This window comes from Leptidea sinapis, chromosome 38, assembly GCF_905404315.1.
Source record: "Leptidea sinapis chromosome 38, ilLepSina1.1, whole genome shotgun sequence".
Taxonomy (NCBI): Eukaryota; Metazoa; Arthropoda; class Insecta; order Lepidoptera; family Pieridae; genus Leptidea; species Leptidea sinapis.
The window spans coordinates 6,633,795-6,651,360 of NC_066302.1; the positions used below are offsets into that span (position 1 = coordinate 6,633,795).

The 17,566-nt window shown below is 35.7% G+C and overlaps 1 protein-coding gene across 3 annotated transcripts in view; it reads left to right on the forward strand.

The window, feature by feature from the left end:
• Window positions 1-17,566, forward strand: part of LOC126975823 (dual oxidase) — a 93,677-nt gene that overhangs the window by 59,996 nt on the left and 16,115 nt on the right. For all 3 annotated transcript variants that reach the window (XM_050823848.1, XM_050823850.1, XM_050823849.1), the window contains 13 exons: window positions 513-679; window positions 1,957-2,193; window positions 3,068-3,264; window positions 4,375-4,508; window positions 5,646-5,760; window positions 6,632-6,833; window positions 7,738-7,891; window positions 8,907-9,076; window positions 10,189-10,344; window positions 12,074-12,220; window positions 13,344-13,475; window positions 14,114-14,317; window positions 16,376-16,563. In XM_050823848.1, the coding sequence (XP_050679805.1) occupies window positions 513-679; window positions 1,957-2,193; window positions 3,068-3,264; window positions 4,375-4,508; window positions 5,646-5,760; window positions 6,632-6,833; window positions 7,738-7,891; window positions 8,907-9,076; window positions 10,189-10,344; window positions 12,074-12,220; window positions 13,344-13,475; window positions 14,114-14,317; window positions 16,376-16,563 (2,203 nt within the window). The remainder of the gene's footprint in view (window positions 1-512; window positions 680-1,956; window positions 2,194-3,067; window positions 3,265-4,374; window positions 4,509-5,645; window positions 5,761-6,631; window positions 6,834-7,737; window positions 7,892-8,906; window positions 9,077-10,188; window positions 10,345-12,073; window positions 12,221-13,343; window positions 13,476-14,113; window positions 14,318-16,375; window positions 16,564-17,566) is intronic.

The window sequence follows — 17,566 nt, forward strand, 5'->3', positions numbered from 1 at the left end:
GTATTACTAGCTGACCCGGCAAATGTTGTTTTGCCATATAAATTATTTTTAGTTTTTTCTCCGACTTCTTTCCGATGTCATTTGTTTTCCGCCGATACGGTCAACTTTTCACCACAATGAGGCGCCTGAACGATTATAAATCAGCACACCACACGGACAATTTCAATCACGGCTAGAGCTTCCAATAACTGCTACACAACTTCATCATGAGATTTAAAGTCTTATTTTCGGCTATGTTCCACGTTGAATGACTGCCATCATTGCAATCAATCACGATGTATGTCAAGCTTGTAGAGATCATGAGTTTCATTGACAGGTCACAATTTAGCTATTAAACATTAACAATAGCTCTAACCGGCGAAGATTGGAAGGTTACGGTTAACAGTTTAAGGTTAAGGTTATGACGTCTTCCAAAAATTGTCAAATACATTCTTTGCTTGACCAGTACTTTACCATGTTTGTTAATGTTAAGTTTGTTGGTGCAACCCAGACTTAATGTCTTATTATTTCAGTTCTAGGTGATCCAAGAACTAATCAAAATCCAGCAATGGTCACGTTCGGGATACTTCTGATGCGGTGGCACAATGTGGTGGCGGCTAGAATACACAAACAGCATCCTGACTGGACCGATGAACAACTGTTTCAGAGAGCCAGAAGAATTGTCATAGCTAGCTTACAGGTACGTTCATTAGATGCCATTTTAATTTAGAAAAACAGTAGGCTTAAGGTCATCTTTCAAATGATTTTTGTCGAGTCTTTAATACATTTAGTCAATCGAGATTTTAATCTCTTTGGAGCTACGCAAAAAATATTTACATATTAAAAAATAATCGTAAATCTATAGCAATAATAGAAGAGAACGATCAACCTCTTTTATCAAATTTGTACAGCTATATGTATTATACAGTGGGTTTCTTAACTGGGACAGTATTATCCAAATCCAGAAGACACACAGAAACTTGATTAGGACTTCCTCATAATTTCCCATTTTACTCTCTCTGTATATCGAATTACAGACCTAAATTACTAAACATGGACCTATGAGTATAATTAAGAAAAGAAGAAAGTCATGACCAAATATTTTAATAAGATAATTATTATTAATTGTTACCGTGTTCACTTTTAGAATAAGCTTTAAGGAATTTTGCGAAATGGGGAAATATTTATCTTATTCCATTATTGCCAGATACGCTTTGCGCGTCAACTTCAAAAAGGGGCTTCCATTTCACGAGAGTATCACCGCTCATGGACTACACTCCTCTCGTAGTATCAGGATAGTTCGTCTCGAAATTTCGAGCTATTTCCAATGACGGGAATTCGGCTTGGATGAAACTGGAGACTTTTTTACGATATTGAGGGACGAGGTGAGCAGGACATTAAGCTGATGGTAATTGATACGCCCTGCCCATTACAATGCAGTGCCACTCAGGATTCTTGAAAAACCCATAAACGCCAAGTTGCACTAAAGCTGCGCTCGTCACCTTGAAACATAAGATGCTAAGTCTCATTTCCCTAGCAATTTCACTAGCTACGGCGCCCTTCAGACCAAAACACAAAAATGCTTATACATTGCTGCTTTACAGCAGAAAAAGTCGCCGTCGTGGTACCCATAATCTAACCGCCGGCATCCTGTGCCAAGGTGTCTCCCACTGGAAACTGGGGATCATAACCACATATGGAGTATTGCTGAGATCTCTAGTCTGGTGCAACCCATTATCAGCACCTACATTTTGACCGCAACACAGACCTTGTCCAAAGGTGGGTGATCGAGGGCCCTGTACAGGACTCCAACACTTGGCGTTACACAGAAAAGTTGCTTCGCTGTCTTCTACCGCATATTTACGGAGAGTGTTCAGAAGAGCTGTTTGACCTCCGTTTATATCAACCCCACTATTTAAATTAGACGGCAAGAATATCCCATTTTAAAATTATTATTACTCTTTTCTGTTTCCACAGAATATAATCTTATACGAATACGTACCATCATTCTTGGGCACACCAGTTCCACCCTACCAAGGCTATCGAGCAGAAATGGCACCAGGAATCACACACGCTTTTGCCGTTGCAGCCTTTAGATTCGGACATACCCTCGTACCTCCAGCGATTCTACTGAGGGACAGAAATTGCAGATATGGCAGAGCACCGGGAGGTCATGATGCAATAAGGCTGTGTCAGACATGGTGGGATGGAAACGTAAGAACATTTATTGAAACTTTTCCCCAAAGATCTCCACGATGACCGGTAGTGCTCTACCCTCATCCAACGTAGTCCAGCGATCTTTATCAGATCATCGGTCGCTTCAATAAGCACTTTACTGCACCAACGGTCACCTGTCCATCGGACTATGTTCCTTGCCCACTGCCACTTCAGTATCGCAATCATTTGGGCTATTTCGGTGACTAATTAATTAGTAATTAATTTCGAAGCCAGTTAGGGTTTGAAACGAAATAATTAGCAGCATACACCGCAACGATAATTTAATTATAATAAAAATATTGCCACATTCTTACATAAATTATTTTGCCCCAAACTAGGCATAGCCTGTAAGTATGGGCACAAGACAACGATATTGAGATATTGCATTTAATACAATATACATACTTAAACAAACATAAATACTTATATACTCTATGACTCAGAAACAGACGTTCATATTCATCAAATAAATGTTTGCACCTACCGGGATTCAAACCCGGGACCTCTAGCAGGCAGTAGGCAGGGTCACAAACCACTGGGCTATAGGGGTTATTTAAACAAGAGTCATAATAAAACGCTACCTTCCTGTAGAAGTAAGCAAGGATAACAATTCTTAAATAGTTTTGACATTCTTTTTCTTTTTAATAAATCTGTTTACTGACCGAAAATAAGTTATCTCTAGCTCTCCAAGGTCCACAGGTCCACACCTGTGCATGACTATACTCAGATGGCGTCTAAGTAACTATTACAGAAAAAATATGTGACAACTTTATGGAAAACGTAGCAGCTAAGGAATCAAAGTGATCTAAGTAACCTTAATTTGATTGGTGGTAACAGAATCATCTTTTGAAGTTTACTTTTGTAATTTCAGGATGTTATGTCTCAAGTTCCAATAGAAGAAGTTCTAATGGGTATGGTGTCACAACTATCAGAGCGCGAAGACGCATTATTGTGTTCAGATGTCAGAGACAATCTATTTGGTCCGATGGAATTTTCTAGAAGAGATCTGGGAGCTCTCAATATAATGAGAGGTAGAGATAATGGACTGCCTGATTATAATACAGCGAGGTATGATATATGGTTTATACTTTTTTATGGAACAGTCGGACAATCGAGCATACATACGTATCACCGGATGGCATATGAGCGGCATCGCAAGTGGGATCGTCCCTTTGAAACATAAAAAAGGCATAAAAAAGACATTTATTTTCTCAAAATTGATTCCTTTAGAATTCTTTTTGATATCATTTCTAATATACTATATACTACCGCTTCGAAAACAAATGGCGCTCTGAGAGAGAAGAAGCAGCGCATAATACTCTCCCAGCATTCTTTTTTTGCGCTCTTTTCAATAAAAATATACAATATTGTACAGTCATTTCTATCGCTATCTGTCCCAGGCTGTCCGATCACTTATATATTCAGCTGTGGAGTAATAGGATTTCTTATTTCTAGTATTATAATAATGAAAATCACTATTAAGAGGAAAAAGGTGACGATTTTTGTGAACGTAATTTAAATTTACATAAATGTTCTCACAATGAACAGTCATAATATTTATTTGTTTAATTTTTTCTTTGAGAGACTGTCTATAACCAAGCTGCTATATAGCACGAATTGCTCTCGTTTGCAGAGGAAACACTATATCAATGTCAGTAGCATGACCCCACAGTAAAATACCGTACGTCATGATGCTGTGAAAATAACTGAAGTACACTAATCTAAGATAAGATGCTAAGTCTCGTTAGTTCAGTATTTTCACTAACTAGTCGTAACTACGACCCCCGTCAAACTGAAATAAATAAAGCATGCCCATTTTTGCTTCACCGCCGACAAAGGTAAAACTTATCAAAGTAGCATCCTGTCCGGAAAAGCCTTCCACTGATAAACACATGAAAGAAAGTTCCTCTCTAGAAGATGGACATCCAGATGGTGAGAAGAAAGAAAGTAATTAGGTCGAGCTGCTTTTCGGAACACTTCTTGTGATAAATGCAAAAGTAGATACATAATGAAGACATATTTCTATGCAGTACTAAGCGTTCGAGCAGTTAACAGAGTAGCAGTAACACAGACCCGATGTCTGTGTTGCACCAGGATAAATGATTCGACTCGCTCGTGTCAACAAAATGTTTTAATTTCGTGTATAATATATACAATATTATTGATGATGTCTTTCAGAACATATTTCGGCTTGCCCAAAGTAAAAACATTCAATGAAATCAATCCACGACTGTTTGAAGAAAACCCAGACTTACTGCAAAAGTTGGTTCAAGTGTATGAAGGAAAACTTGATAATATTGACGTTTACATTGGTAAGTGTGCTTAAAAATTTTTATGATAAAAAAACTACCTCTTATCGTATACTTACCTATGTCGATAAGAGTCAATTGATGTCGCTTTAGAGATACTTTAAAAACATAGACGATTAAGTAAAAAACATAATTATATATCTATAATATTGTATATACAATAGCAAAAGCATGGACATTATTTTTTTGTATTTTATACCTTGTCTAAAATACCTACAAACAGACTTAAACAGGGCCCACCCCACTCCTGTCATTCGTCAATGCGAACATGGTCGAAAAGCTTGTTGTTTCATACAATGCTTTCTATTTATATATTATTAATATTATTCTATTAGTATATTATTAATATATTACACGGTTCCTAAAACTGTTCCACGGTCTAAATTCGTATTAAAAGCATGGATCACTTCCGGAATTAAATGTCGAAAAATGATCCCACTAATCTTATCAAAAAAGTTATATATAATAGATATAGGAATTTTTAAAAACCTACTTAATAGTTCAAGTCTGATTAAAATCACAATAAATTGATAAAAACAAGAATAATCGTAAGTTCTGACAATTCATAAAAATAATTCTATAATAATAGATATAATAATAGCTCAAAATCTATTGTAAGATTCGTTGTACTCCAAGGATTCTTCCAAGCGTTCTTGGACCCCTACTCTTCTTAATTTATGTAAAGGACATGTGAGATTTATTTAGAGCTAGCGATGACGTTGCCTCTTGGGTTAATGCTACTAAAACGACTCTTATTTAAGCAGAGCGGGCACAAAGATCTGTTTTAAAGGTATTGTTTCGTAAACTCTTCCGTTTCAATTTAAAAAATTCAATATCAGACGGACACATAATAATATTATGACATGTAGACATCGTAGTGAAAGTAAACGGTTACACTTATTGCACCGCCAACGCTTCAAAATATTTGGTATTGTTAAAATAAAAATTATTTATGTCTAGATGGACTGTGACAGCTATGAATACGTCAAAAAAACATACAAATCGCGAGTGTAAGACGTAACTTGTCACGCACATTACAGTAAAAAAACCCTGGCCTGTTTTCATCGGTTGTCTAGTAGCAAGAGGCTCTATCTAGACGCATAAATTATGAAAAGTTAAAAGTTTACATTGATTTGGTAGGTGGGATGCTGGAGTCGACAGGACACCCGGGAGAATTATTCCGAGCAATCATTATCGATCAGTTCACGAGGATCCGGGATGGTGATCGGTTTTGGTTTGAAAATGAGGCTAACGGGTGCGTACATTAATTATTTTAATAAATAAACTTTCACCTCTCATTTCTGTCTATCATACATAAGAAACACGAATTGATAGCGGTTAAAGAATTAATTCCTCAACAAATTTACAAAATTCATATTTCGAGGAAACAGTTGGCAGGTCTTTATTTTTATATTATCTACAACTAAAATACGCCGTAGCTAGTGAAATTACTGGGCAAATGAGACTTAACATCTTGTCTCAAGGTGACGAACGCAATTGGACGTAATTCCAGAAAAACGTTCCAAGCCACATCCGTCACATTTTAAGGTATTCGTGTCTAAATTTTGATAAATATTAGTGTATTCCATACATGTGGGTTGGGCTACTAAGACATGTAATTTACAGAGTGGCAGTAGGGCTGCCATTTTTCGTCAGTCCGTAAATATGAATCACGTGACCAGTTTTGTGTTCTTAACTCAATTTCGACATGATTGTAGTTTGGAACGTTTTTCTGGAATTACGTTCAATTGTAGGGCCGCCCAGAATATTTGGAATTTTCAAGAATCTTGAGTGGCACTGCATTGGTATGGGCAGGGCGTATTAATTACCAGCAACTGAACGTCCTACTCATCTCGTCCCTTATTTTCATAAAAATAAATAAAATAAATAAGGCTATATTCTTAGAGCATACAAAATACTAAGGAGCTATTTCCAAGTGTGGCTGCCTGTTTACGACTTCTCATTCAAAATCGGTTACAAGAACTATAGAGTCGCTTTCTTTTTCTCTCTCTCAGGCTTTGTTTCTCTATATGCTAGTATATTGTGAGTTGAGCTATTACAATCCTATGTTAGGAGCATGTTTGGCTTTTAAGTCATATATTTCATAAAGTCGTTTCATTTTGCAGTATATTTACGCGGGAAGAGATAGCAGAGTTACGACGTATAACACTGTGGGATGTGATCGTGAACAGTACTGCTATCGGTCCAGGTGACATTCAGCGTGACGTCTTGCACTGGCGCGAGGGCGACCCATGTCCGCAGCCTTACCAGCTCAACGCCACAAAGCTGCCCCCTTGTAAATACTTGAAGGGATATGATTATTTTGAGGTGGGTTCGCATAACTTATTCCACAAACTTTGTATCTCTTTTTATCTTAGCGCAACTGTTATGTGCAGTGCTCCAATGAGACCAGAAAAAACTCATGCGAAAACGCCCAAAGCTATAATTCAAAGTGACCCCAATTTTATCGCACACAAGTAACATCTGCCATACTAAAACATTAAGATGGAGACAAGTGCCTATAATTTCACCCGTAGCTGCATGCAGCTCCTAAATACAGCTATCACGGCAAGTCTTCCGAATACAAGCCTTAAACTAAATAACCTACCTCTCTATGTGGATGAGCAGCGTTCGCAACATATTAAAGTTCTTTAACAATTTTCTTTATCGCGCAGCCAAATTATCGAATTAATTTTCTCCCAAAGGACCTTACGGTTTTATGGTGGACTTGTTCACTGCTTCTAAAACCGTTTGCTTTATTTGAAGCTATCAATCGCTAATTGGGATTATGGTTCCACATCGCACTAAACTAACCACCTTGCGACGTACATAGGAGGTCATTTTCAATAATATTATGATCCTCAAGGATTTTTCTATCTATGTCAATGAATTTGTGGGTCGATCTTCTTTCTGCCGCATAAACTAGTCTAAATATATCTGTATTATTTGCGAAATGGGAACCTAAAAGGCTTCTGCTTGAAAAACCTTTTTATGACCTTTATGTAGCAAGAATTAGAACATCTGGATGACTTATCAACAGACAACCTTAGGGCTCGCTTGGAATTGCAGTATTTGTCCTTTTTTGAGTCGATCGATTTAGAATCACCTTTTAAAGTTTTTTTTTACTTTGAAGCAAAAGCTTGTAACCCTGGTTGAATGCACTCAAAATGTTTCATTTATAGCAAAATACTCTCTATTAAACAAGATATAACGAGAAAATGTTTTCATTCAGGGTAATGAATTCGCGTACATCTACACCTGCCTGATACTCGTGTTTGTGCCGATACTGTGCGCGGGCGCAGGCTACGGGGTTGTCAAACTACAGAATAGCAGACGCCGCAAACTAAAATTGCAGCAAGAAAATCTGAAGAATGCTCAGTGCAAAGGTAAATACGCCTTTGAGGTTATTTAGATGAGTCAAAGTTGATACTCCCACCAGTGGGAGGCTACTTTGCAGAGAAAGCCGGCTAAATTATGGGTACCACAACGGCGCTTGTTTCTGCCGTGAAGCAGGAATGTGTAAGTATTACTGTGTTTCGGTCTGAAGAGCGCCGTAGCTAGTGAAACTACTGGGAGAAAGAGACTTAACATCTTATGTCTCAAGGAGACGAGCACAATTGTAGTGCCGCTCAGAATTTTTGGGGTTTTTCAAGAATCCTGATCGGTAAGTACTGCATTGTAATGAGCAGAGTGCATCAATTATCATCAGCTAAACGTCCTGCTCATCTCGTTTCTTATTTTCATAAAAAAAATACAAGTAACTCCGATTTACCGTAAAAAGCCGCAGTGTGTTACAAAACGGCCCAAAGATAGAGTATGATATTTATTACGTTTGCTGTTCTCAACAGATCAGAACAGCCTCAGCTCCAATTGAAATATCCTGAACTTGAGAAGGATCCAGATAGGTACAATGTATTAAATATATCTGGCATCCCTGGAAAAAGGCTTTTGCTAGTTTGGTAAATTATGTGTGCCCAAATATGGAACATTGTATCAAAAATACATTGACAATCATCGTTTCTTCTCTATTAGTTATCAAAGCAGTGATAGATATTTAACTCAAAAAACGTGCCTTATTAGAATTATTATTCGATTCAAAGATGTTTTTAATAATTTATGTAATATTTAAGAAAGTATGTAGATTGTATTTAGTATATCGTCTTGCACCGAGGCTATAATTAGTCTGGGGAAAATTAATTTGTGTAAAAGTGTGTCAATGTTTTATTATTATTATTTTCGTTTCTCATTAAGTAAGTCTTAGGCTGGGATCTCTAGTCAGCTAAGGTTTTTTATTTTACAACGTCTAAGTAGCGTACTTCTGTATCTCACCCTTATACTCATCTGTAAGTTTCTAACATACGAATTATATCTGAAAGAAAGTATAATTTGATATTATGACAGGGTCCGTTGATAAGATGGTGTGCCGAGAATGGGTGCACGCGTCACACAAGCGATTGGTGAAGCTGCGGTTGGGACCGGAACCCGCGCTCCACGTGACCGACCGAAAGGGAGACAAGCTACGGACTGTCCCACTGGAGCATACCGACCAGTTCACCGTTATTGAGAGTCAGGTAATTTTATATTGGATGAGGAAGAATGACAATACTTTTACTTCTTGTACCCAAATTCCAAGTAAAATTATAAAAAAAACAACAACATGCACGTTAACATTAATTTTGTTAGAATTATATTTAACTAAAAAAATACTAATTTTTTTTTCACTTAATTAATTAATAATTTGACTAATGCCCGTTTATTGTAAACAAGAAACGAATAGTTTTTGGTACGCCCAGTAATATATACTACGCGACGTATTTGAAAACTCTTTTCTTTAAACACCAACCGTAATGACATATTTTTCGAGATAGATGATCACCGGATGAGAGGACAGCCGATAACTGTTATAAAGATATTTGTACGACAAGAACGATTTAAGCGTTTCTTTAATATTTTTTAACGTCAGTATACTGTTATAGTTACCAGCCGTATTGTCATTCAATAACCGTTCACATTCGGGAAATAAGTTGCAACTTGAAATCTTTTTCGTATGTTTCTATAAATATAATAAGATAATAATAATAAGGCAATGGAGAGGGCTTTGCTCGGAATTTCCCTGCGAGATCGAATCAGAAATGAGGAGATCCGTAGGAGAACCAAAGTCACCAACATAGCCCAAATGATTGCGAAACTGAAGTGGCAGTGGGCAGGGCACATAGCTCGGCGGACGGAAAGCCGTTAGGGTTGTGGCCACCACATACCGGAAGGCGTTGTGTTGGTAGGCCCCCCACAAGATGGACCGACGATCTAGTCAAGATCGCCAGAGTAGGATGGATGAGGGCAGCTCAGGACCGATCGTCATGGCGATATTTGGGGGAGGCCTTTGTCCAGCAGTGGACGTCTTCCGGCTGAAATGGTGAATAAGATAATTGTTTAATTGAAATAAAGTTATACATCGCGTACGTCAATTTTATTTGTATCATTTTGCGCACTTACTATCTTTTTACCTGATATTGAGATCATACTGTTTTAATCTATTTGAATGTTGTCCCTATATTTATCTTTAGATATAAGTTATTATGTGTATCTAGTCACACCCTTTATAATTACAATGCTGTTCAGTCAGACGTAAGGCAGGTTATTGCTTTTACATATTTATATCCTAAGATTATCATTAATATTGCAGGAGACACGTAGCAATAAAAGACCTTTAGTCCTCATCCGTGTTCCTCGAGAGCACGACCTTGTATTGGAAATGGACTCCGTGGCTTCACGGCGAAAATTCCTGCTGAAACTCGACACCTTCCTAGCACAGCATAAGAAAGCTTTAAACCTGACGCAAGTTAGTATAATAATCACAAAAACACACACGTATAAGCTAAGCTTGATTGAATCAGCATATGATTGACAAAAAATAAATAATCCACGTCAGTTTAATGCCTTTACCAATTTTAGGAGGCTCCTTTGCACAGGATGCTGGCTAGATGATGGGTACCACAACGATGCCTATTTCTGCCCTGAAGTAGTAATGTGTAAGCATTACAGTGTTTCGGTCTGAAGGCCGCTGTAGCTAGTGAAATTACTGGGCAAATGAGACTTTACATCTTATGTCTCAAGGTGACGAGCGCAGTTGTAGTGCCACTCAGAAATTTTTGAGGTTTTTCAAAAATCCAGAGTGGCACTGCATTGTAATGAGCAGAGTGCATCAATAACCATCAGCTGAACGTCCTGCTCGTCTCGTCTCTTATTTTAATTTAAAAAAAGCCGTTGTTTTACGAGCACACTATTATCTGTGCTACGTAATGATATTTACATCGTGATTTCTGATTAGCACCCAGCAATATATTCAGCCTCTTCCTCGTCTGGCATTGTATTACTTTTTGTGGTAATGTTTCTCTTTGTATCTTCAAAGAGTCCAGAATACACATCTGTTCTAGCCGCAGATCTAGTGAGGCTATCGCTCATGCACTGGTTCGCCTTCATTATTTCTCGTTGCAGGCTTTACTCTGTCATATGGTATTCTCTGGGTATCAGTAGATGGGTATTGGAAAGTTTTTCCAACTATATAATATATAGAACCTCTACAATTTGATTTAGCTATATTTTAACAACATAGGCCGATATACTATAACAGTAATTTATACTAAATATTTATTTTTACTATTACAATCTTTATTTTGTTGATAACTATATCGCAGTTATGTTTAATGTATGTATATACACATTCGATAAATCTTGACGAGAGGTGACAGAAAAAATACCTTCTTAAAGTCAAAAGGTCAAGAAATTATGTAAAGTTAGGAAATTACTCTAAAATTTTGTTGCTTATCCCTCAACTGAACGCAATTATTTTCAGTCGTCACTAACGATAATTTAAAATTTATAATATGAATGAACGTGTTTATGTGTATAGATAAGCCTTTAGCCTGTACAGGGGCTCTCAATTTACTTTAAATAAAAAATATTATTATAATATTAAAGTTATAAATTGTACATCTACAACAACAGCGATAATAATAAAGAAAATGAACTACTAATACAAAAAAATATAAAAGTACTTATTACAAAAATTGTTACAATAGTTTATAGATTATAAGAATTAACTACTGTTATTGCGTGTAAACATATATTAATAAGTTGCTTGAATTTGAGAAATAATGAAAGGCTCTACGGACGAGTAAGAAAAGAAGGACTCCGCTCCGTGATATTAGCAAGTGAAGCACCGTTATGCTAGTGTGTGTGCGGTTACGGGGGATACTAGTTACACAATTTTTTCTCCCTTAAATAATCATATATGGCCACAAATACTCATAAAGTATCTTTTTTACACTTTTTTACAACGCACGACTGTATATTTTAAATATTTTATTGAGACGCAAACTGATTTGTCACAGATGATGACAATTCTCATAATGGCCGCCTATCGGCCTGTACTAGTGTATGTGTGTGCGTGGGGCTATGTATTTACATGTTAATCGGCTTGTTTTGGTGCTACTCTGTTATGTAAGGTGACACGGAGTCCTTATTTTTTTACTAGTACGTGGAAAGGCTCTTTATTTATTATGTGTTAGGCTCAACGAGAGAATATCTTGACGTCTGCTGAGACCCGCGAAAGGCGAGCGAGGAAACTGGAACATTTCTTCAGAGAAGCGTACGCTATTACGTTTGGTCTAGCGCCTGGGGAGAAACGGAGAAAATCAGAAAATGCTGATCCCGAAGTAAGTAAATACAATTCAATTCAAATATTTTAATTCAAAACAAAATTTAAAACCATTTTTACAACGTCAATACCTACCACCTATTCGAAAAGATATGCCACAGGCTGGTAATAACAGGCGCAAGAACGCCTTTTTAAGGCCATCTGAAAGCTATGAAAATAGAGAGATTTTGGTAGATGTAAAGTATAAATTTAATTCCTTTATAATTCCATCCAAGGACATATATCTTATCTATCTAATATATATAGTATAATGAAAATGGTCTTTGTTTAAGGCTCAATCACGCCCAAACCACTGATAGTATTAACATAAAACCACCATATGATGCGAACTTTATCCTAGATGTTTTATGGCTACTTATTTTTTTATTGTATTTGTAATAAGATAAATAAAATTTAATTTAATTCCTTTTAAAATTCGCCCAGCGAAGCGAGCGGGAACGGCTAGTACATTACGAGTATAAGATAACGTCGGTCTTTATTTAAACTACGAACAATGGAATAAATCACAAAATAAAACAAAAAGGTGCGATCTGCACTTCAACGTTCACGACACTAATAAATATTTTAGTGAAAGGTAGTTCGTTACGCGCTATTATCATATAGCTCATTCAATGACACTACTTCTGTATCACTAAGTTCCTTCTTCGCTTCTAAATTGAAATTTGTCACCACAAACACCACTTCTGCACGAGTTTCTTTCTAACCCTCACTTATTATCTTGATATGTATCTATCTCTCTCAGAGCGCCATTCTCTCTCAGAGCGCCATTTGTTTCCGAAGCGGTAGTAGCATCTAGTAGTTATTAGAAATGTAATCAAAAAGGATTCTAAAGGAATCAATTTTGAGAAAATAAATGCCTTTTATGCCTTTATGTAAGGAAGTTTTTAATTTGCGTTTTGACTCCTTCAAAGCATCGGAATTTAAAACTTTGAACTCTTATCAAGCACCGACAGCAATGCAATAATTTAAATAGTCTGTCCCATCATCCATTAATACCAGGATCTTCCAGATTAGCGATTTTTTCGGAAACACACAATATTATATATACTTATTTAAGTACTTGGTTTTCTCAATATTAGTACTGATTGCTGGCTGTTAAATTTGTAATAATTATTTTTCAGTCCATAGTTATGAGGACTTCATTATCGAAGAGTGAATTCGCAAGTGCTTTGGGAATGAAGTCAGATGCTGTTTTTGTCAAGAAGATGTTCAATATTGTTGACAAAGATGGAGATGGAAGGATATCTTTTCAGGTCAGATAAATTATTATTATTATACTAAATCGATAAGAGTTGTCTGAAAATATTTATAAACCTGTATAAGCTGGTCCAAAATGGGGGCGCTTCTGGCGTTGATATGTAATCTTACTACCATTATATCTTCTCATAGTAAAACTATGAGGATTAAATATCTGTAAGAGAGGTGGTTATTTAAGCATACAATTTTTTTGTAATCACTATATTTGGGCAGTTTCCCCTTAGAATTTACAATAAGTAATGGATACACGAACTTAGCACTCCGGCTGATATAGGTCACAACAGCCAACCGTGTTAAATTAAAGTTAATTTAACAAAAATTTAATAATTATATAAAATAACATTTCTAACACAGTAATATATAACAGCAATTATGACTTATGACTCCATGACCTTGGTAGTGCTGACACATGTTCAATTACTCAAGAACATATTGCTTAGCTATTGAATTAAATATATTAATTGTTCCATATTATATTATATTAGGGTAAAGCCACCTATTGTTGACACTCCACCAATTTATGACACGCTGCAATTACTTATAAATATTATGGTTACCAAACAAAGTATTTTTTTCGGGTAATACCTATATTGGGCATGCTTTTGTATTGATACTAATATTATGTCATTTACAGGAGTTCCTCGATACTGTAGTATTGTTTTCTCGCGGTGCGACAGACGACAAACTGCGTATTATATTCGATATGTGCGACAATGACAGGAACGGTGTGATCGACAAGGAAGAGCTGAGTGAGATGTTGAGGTCGCTGGTGGAGATTGCCAGAACAACGTCTCTGAGAGACGAACACGTCACAGAGCTCATTGATGGAATGTTCTCGGTGGGTATAACCATAGTGTCATTGACTAATACCTTTATTACACGCAAGAAATAAAGTATTGTTTTTGAGAAGATTGATTACTATTGCGTGTATACAGTGCTACATACGCATAGCAAACTGTAGACAATTTCACTTAAAAGGCATAAAAGGCATTTATTTTCTCAAAATTGATTCCTTTAGAATTCTTTTTGATGTCATTTCTAATAACTACTAGATAATACTACCGCTTCGGAAACAAATGATCTTAGATCATTTATACGTCTAGATAGACTATGACGGTTGTGATATATGTGGATAAAATTGAGTTGACAGTTAACCCCTATTTTGAGCAATTCACGCACACTAAAAGTGTCATACAAATCAAGAGTGTAAGACGTAACTTGTCTCGCACACTAATATTCCTGGCCTGTTTTCATCGGTTGTCTAACAGCAAGAGACTCTAAGTATCTAGGCTTATAAATTGAGTTATAAGGCTTGTTATATCTTTTAGGACTTTATTAGTGACAGATATTCCCCGCGCCACTAAATTGTTAATTGTTCTTGCTATAATTTTAATACTACCAATTCATTAAAACAAAACAAATCTTATAATTATATTTACAATACTATGATTACATTAAATTAAAACTATTATTACGGGGAAGTGTACCAAGAATACTGGCAGCATTTTCGCGTTGGATAGCTAGGCTGATCCGTCGTCCAAAATAGCTGCCAGCACTTGGGTTTCTAATAGCCCTATTGAATTTATTATAATTTATTTTAATTGTATATCGTTATAAACCTGATCACAATTTTCCCTTTCCCCATCATAAAACAAGAGAACCTGTTGAAATTGACTCCTTTCTTCTTCTTAAAATGAAAAAACAGAACCCTTATAGGATCACTTTTTTCTCCGTCAGTCAGTCAAAAGCCTTAATCGTGTGAATGTGTAATATCGATATTATAACGTTATAGGTACTGGTAGTGTAGTCTACAGTCTCTTGAACCTGTGAAAAATCAAAGTTCAAAGTTAACGTAAAAGAAAGATATGGCCTTTTATGCCGCAAAAACTTATATAAAACACTCTCAAGAGAATGAATATTCAAAATGTATTTTAAAAAACCGATTTTTTTCAATTGTTTTCAGTTCAATAGTTATTTTTAATCATTTATATTGAGTCTCTGAATCTTTTTTGCGTTTTGTTTGAATCTCTTGTGGCTTCTTCTCAGCTGAGTCGCGACGAAGAAGACGACGACATAATAAAATTTAAATTCTAAGTGATTAAGTTGATCCTACATAATACCTAATCGATCCTACTACTAAATAATTTTTTAATTTTGTTTGTTTATTTGTTTAATTAACGTGAAAATGGTCATATAAGTATTGTTTAGTTTTGGACTCAGTACCAGTGTCAGTATGTTTTAATTTGTTTTCGTTAAAATAGAGTTATTCCAAACAACATGAGGTATCTTTGGGTCCAAACCAAAATCATTAAAAATATTGATTCTTCGTGCTATTTTACGTTTGTTGAAAAATCAATATTGTAAAACATGTATTAAAGAAAATTTATTGATGTAGGCGTTACTTTGCGGAAATCCATAATTATACAAATAATATATATATATATTGTAATATAATTAATATATAATATAATATAATTATATATTGGCGGAATGAACACTAAAGAAAACTCAAATCATTTGTATAAATGTATTAAATAAAACCAATTAAAATATTATTATATTAATAATTTAAAATATCGAGTAACTAATTTTTATTAAATGATTTTTATACAATTAGAAAGAAATTATTTTTGTAACTTGTATGTAAATTGAAATTATATGTTGAAATTGATTTAATTCTCGTCCATTGGTTGTGGTTCAGTAGATATATGAGTTACAAGAGTCTTGGTAACTGAAGTATGATACAAATGGTCTAGTTGACCAGCTAACGTCAGGGTGTCGGATTAGCATGTCAGTGTGGGCGCGCATAGTAAATTTTTCGATATAACAAAACCTTCATTTAATTATATTATTAATGAATTATTCAAATAGAGTACTTAAGTGTTTATTTCAACAGGATGCTGGACTTCAACTTAAAGACCACCTGACGTATTCAGATTTCAAGCTGATGATGAAGGAGTACAAAGGTGAATTTGTAGCCATCGGACTTGATTGTAAGGGAGCGAAGCAGAACTTCCTTGATACTTCTACTAACGTTGCAAGAATGACAAGCTTCCATATTGAACCGTCTATGGAACAAACCAGGTAACTATATATAGACCTAGTCTAAAGAGGTATCTTAATAGGAGAATTTTCTCTCTTCATCTTCTATCGCATGAGTGCTGACTTCCATCACATGACATGAAGTCAAAATAAAATATCATTCCGCATCATGTTGATGCATCTGCTGTTCTACACCCGCACGTTTTGCCAGGAATGTCTAGCGTCGTACAGCCATTTTGTGGTATCAATTACCTGCTGAGGATTTTCGAACCGATACGACTTACGGCCGTTCCCAATATTCAGTCTATCTCTTACTTGAGTTGACTTTTCTGTCCCAATATACTTATCGACGGTAACTCAGCTTATCCGTACACGCCGTCTGTCAATGGGACGACTTATAGCTTACCAGCGATCGAATTTTGTATGGAAATTGCAATTCACGCGTCCCAATATAAGGCGATAAGAATGACTTATCGGGTATATTGGGACAGCTTCAGATTATTGACAGCTAATTACTGACAGTAGAAGGTTGTAATTATCTCTATATATATTGGGAACGGCCGTAAGAGACCTCCAAGCTTAGACTATACTCCCAAATTAAAGGCTGGCAACAAATTTCTTGTCCCCTGGTGTGACATATATACATGGGCGGTTGCCTGCCTAATTTCCATCACGTGAGCCTTTTGCCTGTTGGTCCTCTTTTATATAAAAAAAGAGATTATGGTGTACCTAATGAATTTAAATTTCATCTCGTCTAAATTTAAATAATTAGAAACATTTTCTTAAGACCGTGTAATGCTTAGATTTTATAGATGCATCTACTAGAACTAATTAAAATAATTTGACCTGCGTCATAAATTAAAAAAGAAAATAATAAGGCTAGCTTTGCAAAAAAAAACAATCATGTTTTTTCGATACAGATGTTTATTTAGAGAAACCCAATCTTTAGCATTCGTATTATAGTGTATTTCAACCATCACGTATACCCTACAATAATATATCTATATTTGTTTAAATAATAGTACATTTTATTTACCAACAATTG